This window comes from Zalophus californianus, chromosome 6 (genome assembly GCF_009762305.2).
Source record: "Zalophus californianus isolate mZalCal1 chromosome 6, mZalCal1.pri.v2, whole genome shotgun sequence".
Classification (NCBI taxonomy): Eukaryota; Metazoa; Chordata; class Mammalia; order Carnivora; family Otariidae; genus Zalophus; species Zalophus californianus.
The window spans coordinates 145,789,191-145,809,206 of NC_045600.1; the positions used below are offsets into that span (position 1 = coordinate 145,789,191).

General features: G+C 55.1%; 1 protein-coding gene across 5 annotated transcripts in view; it reads right to left on the reverse strand.

Annotated features, from left to right (window-relative positions):
• TMED3 (transmembrane p24 trafficking protein 3) overlaps window positions 1-15,852 on the reverse strand; it is a 31,929-nt gene extending 16,077 nt beyond the window's left edge. The window contains exons 1-4 of one of the 5 annotated variants that reach the window (XR_003515744.1): window positions 15,599-15,852; window positions 14,042-14,290; window positions 9,577-9,917; window positions 7,969-8,105 (exon numbers count right to left, since the gene is read on the reverse strand). Coding sequence is in view for 4 of the 5 variants with exons in the window: in XM_027570617.2 (XP_027426418.1) it covers window positions 7,869-8,105; window positions 14,042-14,290; window positions 15,599-15,769 (657 nt within the window). In the remaining variant the exon portion in view is untranslated. Of the gene's footprint in view, window positions 1-6,357; window positions 8,106-9,576; window positions 10,028-13,687; window positions 13,827-14,041; window positions 14,291-15,598 lie in introns of those variants that run through there. The other 4 variants (XM_027570618.1, XM_027570617.2, XM_027570621.1 and 1 more) reach the window with 4 other exon arrangements.
• Between the last annotated feature and the right edge of the window lie 4,164 nt (window positions 15,853-20,016).

Sequence of the window (20,016 nt, forward strand, 5' to 3'; positions counted from 1 at the left end):
TCACCAGAATGATTACATTTCTACCCAGGATGAACCTACACTGACCCTTAGTAATCACCGCAAATCCACATTTTCCCTCAGGGTTCGCTCCTGGTGCTCTGTGTTCTATGAGTTCAGGTAAACATTGAACGCCCTATATCCATCATTACCCTACTTCCGCTGCCCTAAAAATCCTCCATGCCCTGCCTGTTCATCTCCTCCCAGCCCAGCAACCACTTGTCATTTTATTATTTCCGGTTTTGCCTTTCCCAGAATGTCCTATGGTTGCAATCATACAATACACAGCCTTTTCAGAATAGCTGCTCTAACCTGGTAACACGGTTTTAAGGTCTCCTGGCTCATCTCCTTTCGGTGCTGGCTCATAGTCCACTGTCTGGGTGCACTAGAGTTTTTTCTCCATGCCCGTGAAGGGCATCTTGGCTGCTCCCCAGTTTTGGCAACTGTGAATAAAGTTCGTGTGCCGGGTTTTATGTGGATGTAAGTTTTCAACTCCTTTGGGCAAACGCCAAGGAGGGAAGATGCTGGATGGTGTGTGTAGTTCCGTGGGAAAGCACCACCCTGTCTTCCAGGTGGCCGCACCACGCTGCATTCCCAACAGCTGCGAACGAGTGTTCCCGACGCTTCACGTCCTCACCAGCGTCTGGTGTCGTCAGGGTTCTGGATTCGGCTATTCTCATAGGTGTTCTGTAGTACTTTTGAAACGTCCTGTGAATTTATAATCATTTCAAAATAAAAACATTTAAAAAGCAAAATGTCATGTCACCCACCCACCCACCAGGCCAAGCTTATTTTAATTTTTTTTCTTTTTAATGTTTAAATTTTTCATCTCTCTGGAAATTGTTTGGCATAAAGTAGGAAGCAAAGATTAACTTTTTCTGATCTTGAACTTGGGACCATCACTTTATTTTCCTGTTTTTTATTTACATGGTACACCTCTGGCAATCCTTCTATTCTCAAGTTTGCAGGATAACTTTGTTCCAGCTGTGTTTCTAGCACACATTGTCTACAATGTAAATTGTAGGAGATGTTTGCTTTGTGAGCCAACCTTTTGTCTTCAAATAGATGAGTTTAGCCCGTTTACCTTTGTCAGATAGATGCGGTTAGTTCTTTTATCACTTGTATCTCTGCTTCAAACTCTTCTTTTATAAAGGAAATTGCTTCATTATTTTTTAATTGATAATGACATATTTGGCCATAAATTTTATCTGCCCCTTGCCAACGTTTTTGGTGTTTTCCATTTTCAATGTGTTTTTCCAGGTTTCCTTCCTTTTTATCTCGTTGTATCTTTGGATAGACCAGGGCTTCTCAACCTAGGCACCCCCGGCATCTTGGGTCATCCACGGCTTTGCTGTGGGAGCCGTCCTGTGCCCCGTCGGATGTTCAGCAGCATCCGGGACCCCACCTACTAGAAGCCTCTTCTTCAGTTCTGACAACGAACACTATCTCCAGACCTTGCCAAAATGTCCCCTGAGGGGCAAAGCCCCTCCCTGTTGAGAACCCCCCAGCATGGATAGGGGGCTCCTGCCTTCTGTTGTTCATCTGTGAGAAAGAAAGGTGCCTTCCGCCTGCGTGGGGATGAGCCCTGCTCAGGTCAGGCAGGACCTTCCCCGGCGGCCCAGGGTGAGGGAGCGAGCGAGTGCCCGCGCACTCTGCTTCTCCAGCCTCCTGGGCCTGGAAGCTACCACTCTGCTCACGTCTCTCTCCTCCACCAGCCTCTCTGTGGGGCAGCCAGCGGACTTCCCAAAGCCTGCCCCTAAAATCCCTCCGAGGATGAAGCCCCACTCCCTGCTGGCCCTCGCCCACCCCTCATCCCCACTGCCGCTCGCACACCCATTCCTCTCCCCTCCCATGGTCGGGGCAGCTGGAGTCCTGGCTTCCGGAGCACTCAGGCTGCAGGACACCCCTGTGCCTTTGCTCCCTCCCGCTCTCTTCCTTCCCTGCTGGCTTCCCAGCCTCAGCCCAGGAGCCACCTGCTCCAATGAGGTTCTCTGGCCCTCCACCCAGCGGGCCCTGCCCTGCCTCCAGCCCCGACCTCAATGAATCCACGGGTGCATGAAGTAGTGAGCAGGGGCATGAAGGAATGGTTGGCTTTTCTTACTGATGCCGTTCTTCCCAGCAGTTGTGCTTACTGAAAAATGAATGAATGAATGATGTCGCTTCCAAGTTATGTCAAACTGAGATAGAGAAAAATGATCACACTTAATGAGGGAAAACCTAGAAAAATGACTTCCTTTGTACCCAGCAGCACCTGCACAGCTGGCTCATTGTTGACGGCATGCCCGGTGTATTGGTCACCTACTACCGCCTAACAGACTAATCTCCGATTCTGCAAACACAAACGTGCTTATCGCACTTTCCAGGGGTCAGGAGTTCAAGGCTGACTCAGCTGCGAGGTTCTGGCTCAGGAAGAACCACGAAGTTGCAGCCAAGACGTTGCTCAACGACCCTTACATCCTCTGATATTCTGTGATACACTGAAGAGCCCTGAATAATGCCCGTCAACTGAGTTTCTCTGCAGACACATTTCTCCTTGCTCAGAAGTGGACCGGTTTATACCAGCCAGACCCTTAAAAGGAAAACGGAGCTTCACTGGTGTTTCTATACTGTCCTCTTGTGGTCACTTCTCACATCGTTGCAGTTTTAAGAAAAAGGTGAAATTCACTTGGAATTTATGGAAAAAAACAATCAAGGTGCTAAATACAGTACTTAGAACAGTGTCTGCTGGGAGCATTTGTGCAATTTCCCTTTGGAGAGTTTATTCTCACCGCAGAAGTAAGACACTCAACCCAGAGGTGCATGACCCCGCGGCCACGTGGGGTGTGGTGGAGTCAGACAGGGGTCTGACTCTGCTCCCCACACTTACCACCCTCACCCCGCCGTGGGGGAGGGTGAATTTGCTCTCTGCTTGAGCTGGGACACTCAGCCTGCCCCCGCCCTCAGACACGGTGCTCCCTGTTCTCAGGCTTTCGGGCTCACATCGGGATTCGCAGCACGGCCCCCTCGGCCTCAGACTGACCAACACCCCTCGCTTTCCTGCTACTGCAGCTTGCATCTGGCAGGTCCGGGGACTTCTCTGCCTCCATGACCGTGTGAGCCAATTCCTATAGGAAATCTCCTGTAATGAACCCTATTGTTTCCATTTCTCTGTTTCTCATGAGCCAGTCTACAAGAAATGTCCCACCTCAGTGGAACCAGACTCACAAAGGATAGAATCAGGAGCTCTCTCTGTTTAAAAAAAAGAGAAGAAGAAAGGAATGGATTTTATCAATCCATTTATGAATCCAGCTTCTTTTTCAAGGACTCTTGAGAAAACTAAAGAGCATCCCTCATTTTACTCTTATGAGCTAGATGGCTGCAGGGGAAGCTGAATAAATTCTTTGTGCCTCAGTTTCCCCACTATAAAACAGGAATGGTAATAGTCCCCATGTCATGGAGCCGTCTGGAGAGCTCAAGCGCTTCAAATGATGGTTGGCCCACAGTAAGAGTGCAGTGTAATTTCTTCTGTGGTTGTCATAATGAGGATTATTTCTTAAATTCCCAGCAGGAAAAATAAGGAAGTGAGCATCTGCACCTCTGCCCATCTCCCCTCACTCTCTAGTTCTCAATCTCAACTTGCTGTATTTTTAAATCACTGTTCGGTGATGGAGATTGATACAATGTACTCTGAGCAGACTTTCCCCGGCTCCCTGGTCCCGGGTGGGCGTCATCATGGACGAAGCGCTAGCAGAAACGCGCGTGCCCTTTGTGTGCTGCTTCTCTCCTGCGCTGGCTCGCAGGGGCTCCTCCCCGGCAGTTTATTCCAGAAGAGGCGCGCTGTCCCCCTCGGACTTTCCAGTTCTAAAATCATCACCTGCTGCCTTTGTATCTGGATGGCAGTGAGCAGTTTCCGATTTTCCTGGGTCTGCACTCTTTCCTGCAGTTTCCTGGACACCACTCCACAGTCTTCTCCAGTAAATGTCCTGGAAACGTTGGAAATCACAGATTTCTTCTTCTCGTGGATCACCTGCTCTTTGGTCTTTGCTGTCGTGGTTCTGTTTTCTTCTTCAGGGACACCCAGACCTGCATGATGGAGTCGCTCTGGTGTACAAATCTCTCCGTTTGTCCCCGTTTGTCCCCAGTAACATCCAGCTCTGAGTTCTCTGTCCGCTTTATTCAGGGCAGTCTTTCCAGGCTTTTCTCCAGCCTCCCTCCCTGAGATTCCAGCCACACCTGTTCCCCTGGCATCTGCAAACTGATGACCCTTTCTGTGACGGTTTTTCCTCTTCTACGTCTTTCCCTGAATCTTGACAGCTCTTTCTCATCTTTTCCGCTGTAGTATAACCTCGTCTACGAGTTCTTGTAACTCTTCTCTAAAGCCCCGTTGCCTTTTTCCTGCCGGGGGGCAGATTTGGTGTGATCCTGGCTACACAGCAGATTGCCCCCAGGGCCCCCACCCTCCACCTGCCCCGTCTCCTGCCCACCCGTCTGACCAGCTTCTCCTCCAACCGCACCCACTCACCCCTGGGAGGAGAGGACTCGAGTGGGGGCCACCTCGGCCGCTCACACGGCCCCTAGAAATACCATTCCAGGCTCTGCTGCTCAGCCATTCAGGATAAGGCCTCCTTCTCTTAGGAAAGTCTCAACCCGCTACAACCGCTCCAGGCATCTCCCCCCTCCCCCAACCCTTTCGTGTATCACCGAATTTGACAGCTAGTAATTTGGGACTGTGACCTCTCTCTGGTTTCAGGGATTTAAATTCTATTTTACTCTCATCTGCTTGGGTTTATCTCACACAACAGGGGGTGGGAGGGAGAAGAGGAAGGAGTCCGCCTTCTTACGTCAGAAGTCCAAGACCCTTCTCTTAGCACGGTTACTCTCACGCCATGACCTCTACTAAGAGCTTACTAGGTAAACTCGTGTGTCATCTACAAGCCTGCTCCTGACTCGCGATAATCGCAAGTGCTTAGCGGGACATATTTTCTCCAGTGTCTTAGAGCTCAGGAGAGTGCATATCGATTAACCAGACTGGTTTCAAACCGGACCATGCTTGAAGGAGACGCCACCCTGTTTCACTTCATTTGAGAATGTTCTATTGCCGTTGCTTATGCTCAGCGAGGTTTCAAACCCAGAGGTTTGGGAGCCTCAGAAAAACCAGAGTCTGGCTTGAACACGCTCAGCTGAGACTGCATTGGTTCCTATGTGCTATCGAAAGCCAAAAATAGACCTACAAATGATGAAAACAGTCTGATCAAGTTCTTGGAGGATTTCTCCAGGATGTGATAGCGAATGTGAAGAAGCAAGCCATATGTGAAACCTGTTTTCTCCTGTGGCCAAATATTGGACTGAGAAACACAAACCAGCAGAAGCAAAACAGCATCAAGCTGTGTCAGAATTAGGAACTGCAACGGCTCAGCAGTTCTGAGGGTGAAAAAGGCTGATGTCTAGAGTTACATGAAGCGAAAGACGGTTGTGTCCCACGTAACCCAGAAGGTCCAATGGGCGGGTCCCAGGGGAACAGGGAGGAGCTGAGCCCAAGACTGCACCAGAACTGGAAAAGCAGATGCTCCCCAAACCTGTTCCGTAACCTGTCGTTCGCCTGTGTTAGACTGTGCTTGCGTGTGAGTCTGGCCAAGAACGTTCTGTCTGCATTCTTGTAATTCTGCATAAAGAAATGTCATAGGGGAGTGGCTTTCCCCGCAGATGCGCTGCAGGTGAAGTCCTAGCATGTGTGCACCCTGGCTCGCGGCTCTCCAGAGCTGAGGACTCTCTAGAATACAGAGGATGGGGCTATGCGGGGTTTAAAGCTGAGAAGGAGCACATCCAGGTGCGGTGGCAGCCCGGCAGACCGGGAGGCCCACGGGCTCCATCCACATCATCCACAGTTCTCCCGATGGCCAGATGGACCCGAAACTCGGACAGTGAGGAAAATGAAGCTTCTCCCTGCTCCGTATCATACACCGTGAAAGCCCAGAATAAAACACCATAAACAGTAGACCAGAGGCTTTTGCTTGGAACCTCATCCAGGACAGAGACTGGACCCTTGGGACCCGGGGCCTACAGGAGGCAACCGCTGACCCCTTGCAGCTCAGTGACAGCTAGGAACGGGGCGCAGGCTTTGACTTGTCTGGGGAGTTGCCCGTCCCGCCCCAGAACAGTGGCCAACCCTCTCCGAAGGCAGTGCGTTCCCGATGACAATCAGCTATCCAGTGATTGCTGTCCGTATCCGGGCATAAAAACTGAGCACTGTCATCCTTAAGAGAAAATCGATCCTTTTCAAGAGTTTTAAAGGGAGGAAGGTTCTAGTAAAACAGGAGCTTCGTGTGCCCTGAGGCCCCCCCCCCCCCCCCCGCCAGCTCATCCCCGTTGCTTCAGCAGGAGAGCTCCTGCACCCGTCCCTCTGGAGCCTGAGGCCTCGGGCGTGTGGGGCTCTGGCGGGAAAGGGCCAGATCTTCTCCTTCTGAGCAGGGGAGTCCTTGCAGGTGCTTGCATGCTGCTCTTCAGCCACATCCGCTGATGATGGGCACCCGGTCTTCCCTCGCGTCTGCTGTGCTCTAGCACATGAGACACTCAGATTCTGATGGCAGGTGGTTCCCCACGAGCAACTCCGCAGCACCAGCGGGGTGTCCTACGGCGTCACTCCCCTGTCGTCCACCCAGAGACAGCACCACATCCCACAGGCCACGGGCCCCGCCCCACCAGACCGTCCCTGGGCCACACGCCAGTCGCAAGGCCAGGCTGTCACCCGTGCTTCTGACCCCCGCGCTTCTGACCCCCGGCTGCAGCTTGGACGTCCCCACGACCCCCTTGTCAAGCTCCACTGATTTGCTCGTGCCTCCCGGAGCTCGGGAGAGCAGTTTAGTTACTGCATACCGGTTTGTTATGGAAGGATATGATAAAGGAGGCAGGTGAGCAGTGGGGAGAGGCATAGGGCGAGGTGTGGGGAGGGGTGGAGCTCGTGCCCTCCCCAGGGGCGCCCCTCTCCAGCACCCCTGCCTGTGCACCAGCCCGGAACCTCCCTGAACCCTCTACTGTTGGGGTTTTCATGGAGACTTCTCCACGTAGGCACGATCCATCCTTGGAGTGACCTTTTTCCAACCCCCTCCTCTGGAGAATGGGGCATGGGGCTGAAAGTTCCCAACTTCTGAGCACAGCGGGGGTCTTTCCCGTGACCGGCTCCCCATCCAGGAGCCCCCCCAAGTCGCCTCATTAGACGTTGTGAGAGTTGTGAGAGTTTCAGGAGCCATGCCAGGGCCTGGGGATGGAGACGTCCGTGTGTTTCTTACTGTGTCATGACTACAGCGTGTAATGCTCCCATTTAGTGAGATAGTGTGCCCAAGAACTATGCTTTGTCCGATGCTAGGCTTACTACCTTATTTCTCATTTGGCCGATGTTTTCCTGGCAAGTCTCGTTCATCCTTTTATTTTCAATATCTGAGTGTTTTCGGAACTAGAGAGTACGATGCTAAGTGAAGTCAGTCAGTCAGAGAAAGACAAGTATCATATGATCTCACTGATATGAGGAATTTGAGAAACAAGACAGAGGATCATAGGGGAAGGGAGGGAAAAATGAAACAAGATGAAATCAGAGAGGGAGACATACCCGAGCCCGACGACCCACGCACCATGGAGCAGAGGTAGCCGCCCCATGAGGCCGGGGCACCTGGGCTTCCCCTACAACCAGACCCCCCCCCCCCCACCACAGTCAGGGCCTGACTGTACGCTTTTCTCGGTGTGACCCACGTAATGCGGCTAGCTGCCTCCAGATCGCCGGCGGCCGGGCTCGAGGAGAAAACAGCTGGGTGCCACCCCCAGGGGCTCGGCCCCACCCCAGGTTGGCCCTCGGGCCCAGCAGGGGCCTGGGGGCGGGGCCCCGGGGCAGAAGCCGGGGCCTAGGAGTGCAGCGCCCGGGGGCTGGCTCGCTTTTCCGTGAAGAAGGCCTTCAGCAGCAGCACCTGGCTGAAACTGACCACCAGCAGGGTGATCACCTCGCCGATGGACCAGCATGAGACCCGGCTACTGAGATCTTCGGCCCGGGCCCGGTCCTGCGCCTCGCGGAGCCGGTAATGTGTCTGGGAGTCAATGACCGTCTTCAGGGCCTCGTGGATGGTCACACAGGCGGACTCCATCTGGGCAGGAAGAGAGAGGCGGTCCCAGTCTCCGCTAGACAGGAAGGGAGGAATCCACGCGCAGCCCCCGTGGCCCCCGGCGCCCATGCTGAAGCGAGCACTGTGTGTGTGCGCTAAGGGAGGCCACGGTTCAGCTCAGCCTCTGCACTCAGCCTACCTGGGGCTCGGGGGGCTTAGGGCCCTTGCCCAGCGTCCCATGGCAGGTGGCAGCATCAGGACCCGCCCTGACCGCCTCTCACGCCCGCCCCGTGCTGACACTCCTGACTCCCCACAGCCCGCTCATCCCACGTGCTGACGAGGGGACTGGAGCTCAGAGATGCCGTGGGACTGGCCCCAGGTCACACAGCTAACAGCAGAGAAGTAAACCACAATCGTGCGGGACGCCCCATTCCGCTACAGTTGCTGCGGACAGTTTCACGTACACACATATGCACACACACACAGGAACACACACCAAAGCATATATACCTACAAACGTGCTTACACACAGATGCTCACGCGGGACACATGCTAACCTGCAACCTCCTCTCCCTGGTCCAACACCACGCGTGCCAGGCAGAACGCCAAAACCGTCCCAGCACCCCAGGACCCCAGCACCTTCTGCTGCAGGGAACTGAACCCGCCAACAACCCGGCGGGTGTGGTACCAGATCCCTCCCAGAGCCTCATGAGGAAATCCCACTGGCCACACCCTGACCCGGCCTGGACCCTGCCAGGCGAGAGACAATACAGGGATGTTGTCTGAGGCCGTCATTAGTCAGCGAAGAACTAACCCATGCGCCCATGGGAGGTCATGAGTTCATGCAAAACCTACAAAGTTCTGCGCCAAAAACACGTTCTCAGGCTAGACAAGCTCACAAAGCGTCCAGGAGATACCTGCCTTGGTCCCCAGACTGCAGAGGTGACCTATCCATACAGTGAGCGTGAGAAGGGAGGGGAGACCGAGTCACTGCGCCACCACCTGACCGACCCTAAGACCCCCGTTTCTCTCACAGACTGAACAGTGTCCAGGAGACCAATGAGAGACCCCGGCCAAGCAGTCCTGTTGGCTTATTCTCCCGGCTGGGCACTCCCTACTCTGGACCACGTGAGGAAGGATGAGGGCTTCCTACAAGGCCACATCCTGCATCTGCCTGATGAGCGGCCCACCTCCCAGGGCCACGGGTTCCCTCCAAACACAGGGGCCAGAACTGTCCTTCTGGCCCATGGGGAAAAGCCACACAGATGGAACAGTGACAAGGTCACCGTGCAGAACATGGAATTCATGGGGCTCCACGGGACAGGGGGTGGAAGGGCAGAATCCACAGGAAAGAACAGGCCCATTTGGGCTTCAGTGGGTCCCCCAAGGGGTGCCTTTATCCTGCATTCTTGGTGGCATCCTGCGTGCCCTGTGATCGTGGGCCAGGGCTCACACCCAGACTGGTCGGTGCCAGGTATCTTTACCTGCCCCACGTTTAGTAGATAGCTCATACCTATAGTTGTTTGATGTTGAGAGATGGCCAGCCGATCCCAGAAGGGTTCCTGACATCACAGACTTGACCCTGAAGGAGACTTCCAAGTGACAGCCACCAGCAGGACCACTCAGGGCACAGAGCTCTCTGCTGGAGGCGCGCTTCCCCCAGCTCTTCCGCTGACGCCTCCAGAGCTCAGGAAGTCACAGCCACCATCACAGAGGGAATGGGGGACCAACCCGGGAAGGACCGGGGAAGCGGCTGCAGTGTGAGGTCAGGCTTGACCCCTGTGAGCCTGTGTCCAGGCCAAATCTAGATACGGCATCTCCGGAAGCCTCCTTCTGCTCACTTGCGGTCACTACCTAGGACACAGGGAGATGTGGAGGGTCACACTGGTCCTGTGTTCACATCAGCCTGCCCATCCCTGCAAGGCCACAATCACCGACAGGGGCCGGGGGCTCCGCAGGAGCGCCTATAAGAACGAGACGGGAATTTCAGATGACGCGGGGTTTTCTCTCATGGCCGAAACGTCCATTGACATGTTCATTCACATGCACAGCAATCCCTCCTCAGCTCCCAGGCGCTGTGCGGGGCCCGAGGAACGAGGAGACAAATGGGTCACAGACACAGTCCTGAATGTCAACAAGTTTAAAGGAGAACAGACTGGATGCATCCCGAAAGGAGCCAGCAGGAGGGCGTCCAGAGCTGTGGGACCGCCCAGGGACAGCTGCTAATCCTGCAGGAGGAGGGGGAGGCGCTCTTCCCACGGAAAGTGCCCAGGTCGGGGGGCGAGGCTACGCCCAGCGGACGGGCAGGGAAGGGGAAGACGGGCGAGGCTGCGCCTGGTGGACGGGCAGGGGAGAGAAGGCAGCCGAGCGACAGAAGCACAGGTGAGGCACAGGGAGGGCCGCCGGACTCAGGGATGTGTGCGAAGAAGCATGGGGGAGGGGCTCACAGTAAAGGCCTCAGGATGGACCCCTCACTGCAAAGTACTGTGAGCAGGATGGCAAGTTCAGAACCCCACTTTACGAGGCCCCCAGTAGCCAGGACACTGAGAGGGGCCGGAGAGAGCCAGTCTGGAGGGGGCTGTGCTCTATGGTGGCAGAAGAGCGGACCTGGGCACTGAGAGGACCCAGCGACAGGCAGGTCATCCTTGAAATAGGGGGTTGGATGGGGACACACACGCACATATGTGCATGTGCTCGTGTGTGAGCGTATGGACATGCACATGCACTTAGTATGCATAAATACACAGACTTTGTTTTTAAACACAAGAAAAGGGCTCGTTTGGGTCTCCAGGCTAGAAATCCACTAAGTTTATTTCTGTCCCAAGCTCATTCAGAAACTCTGCGCACGCTGGGCTCACCTGACCTGGGAGCACCCTGGGGGCCTGGCAGTGCAGGCCGGCATGTCCAGCCTCCTCCCAGGGTCCAGAATCACTGCAAACGGAGGGAGGGACGAAGAAGAGGAACAGGGAGGACTCACAAGTCACAGGTGCAGAGGACACGCCAGATGCCATGTAAGGCACCACCTTCAAGCCCGGGTCAGAGGTCACAGGCCAGAGACCCGCACCACGGTTCTGGGAAGACAAGCCGCGGCGACTTTAAAGTCTCAGATCAGATCCATGACAGGGAAGGAGGCCAGTTCCCAGAGGGCAACAGGTGCTCACACAGCCTTCCCGGCGCGGGCCCCACAGGAGACCCGAGAGCAACACGTCACGAGATTCACAGACCCCCGGCAGCGTCCCGCTCCCGTTAAGAGCGGGCTCCGTCCCACCCACTGGGATCTTCCACCGGACCTACTGTCTGAAAGGCACTCCTTGGCCTGTTACCACAACATTTCAGTTCGGCAACCCGTCCAGCCTGCTTCCCACCGGGCAGGAGGCCAGCAGAATCGCTTGTCCCTGGAAGAGCCCTGCCTTCCCAGGGCCGTGGGCCCCGGTGGGCGGGGGCGCAGCCTTCCACTCTGCCAAGACCACCAGCCCTGGCTGCTCTCCAGAGTCTACGAGCCCCCCCCCCCAGGGATTCTGGTCACTGTTCCATCAGGACAGTCAGTCCCTGGAGACGCCATGACCTGTCCCCCTCCCGGGGCTGTCCCCTTCCTCCACTGTCACACCACCCCACCCTGTCCCTACCACCTGGCGATGCAACCCCCAGCAAACTCCCCCAGGCCTCGCCTCCTCAGGGCCTCCACTGGCAGGAGAACTTGGTTCTTTACAGACTTCAAGAACGCAGAGACAGGCAAGCATGAGCTGACCTCAGAGCAGACATAGGGAAACACCGACCCCTCCCCAGGCCACCACGGAGGCAGCCCCGGGCCTCTGACCTCCGTTGGAGAGCTTCGGCCTCTGCTAGGATCTGCCCAGACCCTCAGGATGCCCTGAGCACGGGAAGCTCGGCCGCCCTGGGGGCATCCTCCCAGCCCATGCCTCTCCTGGGAGCCTGGTCATGCTGGAGCCCAAGCCGGAGACAAGTCCCCGCGGCCTACAGCCCCAGCCTGGACCGTGGTCACTCTGGATCCTGCTTTTTCATCCTAGTATGGATTCTGGGGCCAGAAAACATGGCCCCTAAGCCACCACTGAGCTCGAAGAGGTCTGGGGGCAAGTGAGAATTCGGTGGCCAACGGGGGACCCACGCCGAGCAAGGAAAATAAGGACCAGGGAAGAAAATGAAAGTTACACCCCTACACTTGCACCTGCTGGTCCCTGACTCCCTGGGATCAACCGGCCCCTCCCGAGAGCCCTCCCATAACCCACAGCTCTGATCACTGTGCCCCGCGGCTAACTGGTTTTCAGGGCTGTGTTCCCCGCGGAGCTGCCCACGCCAGACACACGACCGTTCATCTCAGGCTGTCCCCAGCCAGCACCTCGCGTAGACGGCTCAAGTGCCCACCACGGGGGGGTGAGAACTCTTGGGGGCACAGACTCCCATTCAAGGCAGAGGGGTCCAGGGTTACACAGTGGAAGGAAACCCCTCATCTGAGGCTGAGCAGGGGAAAACATGACGTCCAGCGACGTAGTGGGGGGAAATGTCATCAGTCTTTCTGCAACAAAACCAAATCTAATTCTAAGGCTCCAGGAAAGAATTTCTCTGTTGCACTGACCAACCATGCAGGCTTTTCTCTACCGCTCTGTTTTCCACTGGTAAGAGGGAAGCCCTTGAGCTCAGCTTCTAGAGAGCTTCAAAATCTCCAGCATGGAGGCTGTTTCATCAGCGACAACAGAACTCTCGAGTAGAGGTTGTGAAAGCTCCCGCACAGAACCCGCCTGGGCTGGATCTTCCACCAGAGGTCACACGGCCAGGCTCAGACCCAGTGCTGCCCAGCAGGACTGTCCATGTGTGGCCACTAGCCACCTGCGATACTGAGCACCAGAAATGCTGCTATAGAGCCAGCAAGGAAGGGAGCTTTTGATTTAATTTTAATGCATTTAAGTTAAAATAGCCTTATGTAGCCAGACCATGATACTGGAGCGTGCAGCACTAACCTTCCACCATGCATGGGGAGGGCAGACGAACCCACGGGCAGAGCCACAGAGGAACGGAGTGGGGAGCCCCTGGAGGCAGCCCAGAAGGTGCTCTGGCCCTGCCTGGAGACTCAGACACTCTGCCTTTGGTCCAAGAGCAGTGCAGCCACCACAGTCCTTCCTGTCTTGCAGGATTCCCTGGGCCCTGCCTCTCAGTGATTTGACAAATAACTCCGTGCCAAGCTCCAAGCACTGGGACTCAGGGACATGACACGGAATGCGAGCCTCGGGAAGCTGAGAGCCTGCACACGAGAGGCAGGAGCTTTACTAGCAGGGGGGAGACCGGTGAAGGAGCCTGGGATCAGATTATCATTGACCCCGAGAGCCACACATGACAGAGATGATGATCTGCCAGGCCTCCCTGCATGCAGATGTGCCACACCACCATCTGTCAGCAATGGGACGTGAGTGCACGTGCTGTGCATCACTTCTGGGCCAGGGTGTTTAAGAAACAGCTGGAGCTTTCTCACTGCTCCCTTCTTCTGGTGGCCAGACGCAGAGGGGCCTGAAGCCCTGACAGACAGCAGACAGATGACAAGAAAGAGAAACCCCAATTCTTGAGTCAGTCCCTTAGGCCATCAACACCTGGGGCGTAGCGGCTCACGTTACCTGAGCAAGCATACGAAGCAGGCCTTTGGTCTTAATGACGCAGACATATGGTGTAAGCAGAGGGGGGCACGGCAAGACCCTTCCACAGCGGTGCTGTGTGGAAGACGAAGCCGGAACCCAGGAATTCCAGAGGAAGGTCCTGCAGGGATGCGGCAAAACAGTGCAGGGGGCTCAGAAGGGGAAGGTGTGCTTGAGGACCGGACGTGCAAAGAGGTGAAGCAACCCTGAGTCTCCCAGCCCGGCGGCTGGGGGGAGGGGAGGGGGTGGTGATGCTGAGCGTGGGCCAAGACGGTAAGAGAAGAGGAGGAACAGGCTGAAGGCTGAGCCGGCCCAGGCCGGCCCACGTCCACTCACCTGGGTGAGAGCTGTGACCCTGTTCCCCATGTCTGGGAGAATGGGGGGCTCATCGCCCACTTGAAAGTCAAAATAGACGGTCTTGTGAGAGAAGGTGGAGAACTCATTACTGAAGCAAAACTGATAAACGCCCTTGACCTCGGCCCGGTGCGTGAAGCTGTCATACTGCTTCTTGGTCTCCTGGTAGATGGTGTTCCCCAGGGGGTCCTCCACATAGCAATCCACGTCATAGTGGCCTCCGGTGATGACCTGCAGCCACAAAGACACTCTCAGTCTGCCCCGACCAGCGGGGCGGCCGGCCCGACACCGGGATCAGACTTTACGAACTTTTTTGTTTTTTCCACGTAATCTTCACAACTTTCTAAAGCAGGTGCTAGGGCCCTCTCTGTTTTACTGCGGACTAGACTGAGGCTAAGAGAGATTCAGGAAATCGGCCATGGTCACACTGCTTGAAAGTAACAGGGCTAAGATCTGAATCCCTGACTGCCTGACTCCCAAAGGTTTTGCTCTGCAAGGGTGCAAGGAGCTTGATCCTTCCCATTTTACAGAAGAGGAGACTGAGGCTCCAAGCTCAAGTAGATTGCAGAGGGGGTCTAGTAAACGTTCCTATTATTACCGATCGAATGCAAGAAGGCAAATACAGATTAAAGCATTCATAGACTCAGTGGCAATCAGAGCTGAGAGGGTCCTCGGGAATTACCTAGTTCAAACGAGCTTTATAAACCTAAGAAAGATGTCATACAGCAGGGTCATACAGGCGGTCAAGGGCTATAACCAAGGTCCATCAAGGGACACAGTCCCTTGAACCAAAGCAGCCTCTATCTGCTTCCAAACTTCACAAGTTCCTTTTTGTGCAGATGGGAGGAGAATTTACTTTGTGAAGTGGTGAGTGCCCTGTTGCTGGAGGTGTTTACACCGTGCTGACCATTCTTTACAGGGGATTCCTGACCAAGCAGTGACCGGGCGACCTCCCAGGCCCCGCTAGTCTCATAATGACCATTCTGTAGTGACTGTGCCTGGGTGGGTGGGGGTGGGGTTCACCCAGCCACAATTTATATGCCGTGCAACCCAGGGGCCATCCCACACCACGCTGTCCCAAGTACACGCCTCTTCTGACGGCTCTGGACGGCGAGGACCCACGGACGGCCTGCCCTCACTCCTGCTGCCCAGGCCACCTCACGCCCGGAGTGTCCACGAGCAGGGGGCTGCCCTGGGGACCCTTCCCCCTCGGCCCCCAGCCCTAGGTCTGCCCGCCCCCGGGGCCCGCCCCCACCGCGTGCCCTGAGGTCTGTGAGAGGGGAGCGGAGGGCAGAAGCTGGCAGCGGCGTGTGGCAACACCACAGCTCTGCTCACCCCACGCCCAGCTGCAGACGCGGAGCAGCGTGGGAACGACACCCGAACCCACTTCCTCCCCACTGGCGCATGTGAGTACACACGGGACAAAGGACCCCAGACGCGTGGGACGGGGCGCGCCGGCGGCCAGTGTGGTCGCTGCCCGGGATGCAGGGCCCGCGCCCCTCCGGCCACCGAGCGGGGCGCCGCGGGGGCCGGCCTCACCTGGTAGTCCAGGGAGAACCTGGCGCCCCGCTCCACATCCTCGTGGAAGCACTGCTTGGCGCTGTCCGGCAGCTCGAAGGTGAGCTCGGCGCCCGGCAGCCGCTCGGCCCGGAGCAGCACGAGCAGCAGCAGCAGCGGCGCCGAGGCCGGGTGCGAGGCCGCGCGGCCCATGGCGCTCCGCTCGGGTCTCGTAGGGTCCCCGCCCGGCGGCGGCTGCGGGAGGCGGGGCACGCGGGGCGCGGACGTGGCGCGGCAGCGGCGCTTCCGGGAGCACGGGGGCCCTGGTGCGCAGCCGCGCGTGTGGAGAGGCACCCCGCCCCTTCCCCGCTGCGCGTGCGCGCTGGCTGAGCTGGCAGGCCACGCCCCTTCCCCCCAGCGGAGCCCTGCTAGGCCGGGGGGCCTCAGTGGGTGGAGTGGCGTGGGGGCGCCCTCGGCTGGGGCCTCGCGGGGTAGCGTCCCTCCGGGTCGGCCCAGGTCCACGCCCCCCCCACCACCACTAGGAGCCACAGTGGCGGCACAAAGCACGGGGGACCGCCGCGGGGTGGGGGGGGCAGTCCAGCACCCTGCGCGCGGGCCCAGCAGACGCTGTCCGCACCTCCGGGTTCCGCGGGGTGCAGCGTCCCCTGGGCTCGGACCAGGGCCACACGCCCCCCGCCCCACCAGCCACAGCGGCCGCGGGAAACGCGGGGGGCTCTGCCGCGGAGGTCCCGCACCACCCGGGAGGACCGGCCTCGGGGTGCAGCAAGTGGGCGTGCCCGCACCGCAGGAGGCTGCAGGAACCAAGCTTGGGAGCCCAGTGAACACACCATTCCTTCCCCGGTGCAGGGGCTGTGGCCAGTGCTGGGAGCTGACCCCGCGCTCTCACACCTGCGCTCAGGTGGATGCCAACAAGGGTCTTACCCTCGGCGACGCAGATGTCCAACGATCAAGACAAGGTGAAGCTTCTTCTGGGATAAAACCCTCTTTCTTTCCCTTTGACTTCTCAAAAGCCCCGAAAGCTGATAAATTGATTCACTGCTTAATCCATTACCATTGGCCCAAGAAGATATTTTGTATGATCATTACTACAGGGTTTTATATTCTATGATCAGGTAAAACAAAGAGAAAAACACCGATTGTGGTCTGGCTATTCAGTTAAGAATGTTTTCAGGACAGCGGTATCAGACGGGTGTCTTGATTTCAGCCAAGAACAGTACGGCCCTTATAGACCTCCATGTGGATGAGAGGGAAGGGGCTGCCACCCGGCACACTGGACTGTGCATTAATGTGCTAAGCGATGTGAAAGCAATCCGTACTCATAATGTCGTTGTTAATATTTACTGACTCTGTACCATACTCAGAGAAGGTGTGGAGGGGTGTGCCTTGAGGCTCTTTCCCTGGCTCTGTGCTGTTGAACATTATTTCTTAGTTCCTGATTTAAGGAAACATGTAAGACGCACCAAGGGAGGAAACAAATGACAGATGTAAGAGCAAAATGAGCTTGGCCAGCTGGAGTGCTCAGCTAAGACTAACTAAAAGGAATTTTGCCGGGTTTAATGTTAAGTCCCATGTTTAAGTTCCAAGAAAACACCTGCATAAGTTCAGAGGCGGGAATCCTGACTTGGCAGTCGCTCAGGCCAAAGCATTGGAAGACTGATCATCGACAGGTGGCAGAATGTCAGACGGTGGAAATGGATGAACTGGAAAAGGAGCCCTGACTTGCGCGGGGTTAATAAAGGAACAGCACTATTTCAGCACCTGCTCCGTGGAAGGTGCTGTTGCTGGAGGCGACCGCTGGGCGGTCACAGGTAATGATCAGAGCACCTGTGTTGTACTACTTTAGGAAGAACAGCAATAAAATGGGGAGGGGGTGGCAATTAGGAGGGGGCCAGTATAGTAAATTGCCAGGAAGACTTCTCAAACCAGGTAAAGTCAGAGGAAACAGGATTGAACCTCAAAGAATAAAAAATCTAAGGGTGAAGAAAGTGTTAACTTTGCATTAACAGTTTGCATTAACAGCAATCATGACAGCTACCTCTTATTTAGCACGCAATGCTAGCTACATATGCACTTTACGTATTTTGCATTAATTAATTCTCACTAGCAACCAGCAAAAGAAGTATTTTTTTTTCCTTTGACAATAAAGACACAGAAGATGTTTAATGAAATCACATTTCTGCTTCTGTCGGCCTTTGCTGTGTGACAAACTACCCCGTGGCTTAAACCGACAATGACTCACAATTTCTCATGATTGCATCGCTTGGCTGGATGGTTCTTCAGCTAGTTTGGCTTGAGCTTATTCCCGCAGCTGCCTTCAGCTGGAGGGTCTTCTGGGCTGGAGGTCCAAGACGGTCCCACTCACATGTGTGCCAACTGATGGGGGCTGTTGGCTAGAGCGCTCAGCCCTCCATGCATCCTGTGCTGCTTGCAGTGTACCTGATTTCCTTATATGGCAGGCAGGGGGCAACATCCCAAGACAGCCAGGGCAGAAACAGCAAGCCCCGCCCCCAAGAATTACCCTCCAGTATCACTTTTGCCACATTCTGTCAGCCAAAGCAAGTCCCGAGGCCAGCCCAGATTCAAGGTAAAGAATTAGACTCCATCTCTGGATGGGAGGAGCTCTAAGTCACATTCAGAGGAAGAGCGTACTGGGATGGCAGGAATTTGTGGCCGTTAAACAAACTGCCATATTGCCCAAACTCAACTCAGCTTATTAATGGTGAAGCAACTGAACTCAGATCTGCCTGACTCTGAAGATAGCATGCTTCCCACCAAGCACTCTGTGTCCGCCCGTACCTGGGGTACATCTGTCCTGCATGTCCCATCTTGTGTAACTTGGGACAAAGCATGAATCTGACAGTGAGGTACATTTCAACTCAACATAAGAAAGGAATTTCTGGCAATTAGGGCTTTCCAAAAATTAATGAACAGGGGGTACTGATGTATTTGTCGTATTAAAATATTCAAGCAGAGACTGAATAAACAACCGATTCACGTGGTGTCCCAAGTAAATGAAAAACCAACTCTAACTAGATTAAATGACACAAGAATATCTTGTTTCATGTAACAGAAAGTTCAGATGTGATGCAGGCTGCAGGCATAGCACGATCAAGGCTCCGGTCCACTTTCCTCCCAGCTCTACCCTCCTCTTCATGTTGGCTTTATCCTTAGACTCTATTCTCTCATTGTCAAAAGAGGGTTGTCAAACCAAACAAATAAGCTTTGAGACACTATGTTTATTTGGTCATGTCTCGTGGAAGGAAGAGAAAACCTTTCAACCATGGGACGTATGTCCTTTCCTTCAGTCCACTTCGCCCAATTAGGCCATGGATCCATCTCTGGATCTAAGGCACTGACAGGAGGAAAGCCGCATGGTGGCTGGCTTAGGCTAGATCCTTTAGCCAATTGCTGATAAGGAGAATGTCATGATTAACTCAGGCCAATCAGGACTTCCCTTGGAGGGAGCCGGGGATGGAGCAGCTTAGCTTCAGTCAAAAGAGAGGCAAGGATATTGAGTGACTACATGAACAAAATCAGGATCTAACAGAAAGGAGGAGAAGGGAGAAATCAAACCAGATAGGCAACCAACAGTGCCTACGGCAGCAAAAAAAAAAAAGATTAAGTCCTTATTCTAATGGGATAACTAAAAATTTAATTCAGACGCTTATCTCTCACCATATGAGAAATCCTTTGTGCTCTAGATCAGGAGTGTTTGTGATTCTGGGTCCATCATCCTGGGTGAGGCAGAGGACTCCAGAATGGAGATCCCAGGGGGTACTCCTCCACGGGCTGTTGCTTTGGGCTGGTTCACACTGGCAGGACCTTGACCTCTTGGGTCCTTTCATATTCCCTCTCCCCTTCTGTTCCTCTTCCTTCCCCATCCTTCCTCATAATGCAGACCTTTGTCACCAGTGGGCAGTGCTACATTTCTACTGTAGGACTTCGGACCCCCTGTCCACACTTAGTCGATCCCAGAACCACCTACACCCAAGGATTCCCAGTGAGAACTGTCAACACTAATCCCTCTGTGGACCTGACCTAGTATTACTACAGCCGCAGAACAATTACCTCCCTTTTGTTCCCTGAAGTCTGAGGACTCCGCCCCCTCTGGCAAATTCCAAGTGTGACACAAGTTTCTTCCTTCCCAGCTGTGCATGCCATGGGCCCTAGAGCACGGATTCCTGTGAATTTCATTTCATTACCATTGAATGTAAGAAGCATCACACGTCTTTACTTTCCTAAATCAAATTAAAATGGATCTTGCCCCCCATCCCCCACCTTAACGAAGACAATAAGAATGTCCCTCTCGGCCATGGAGGAGTCCCGTTCTGTGGCGGCCTTCAACAGTGCACAGTGTTCGGGCTCAGCAGTCGTGCCGACGTGTGCGCTGTCCAGGCTGCAGCGCTCCTTCAGGGCAAGCAGCTCCCGTGCCCTCCTGC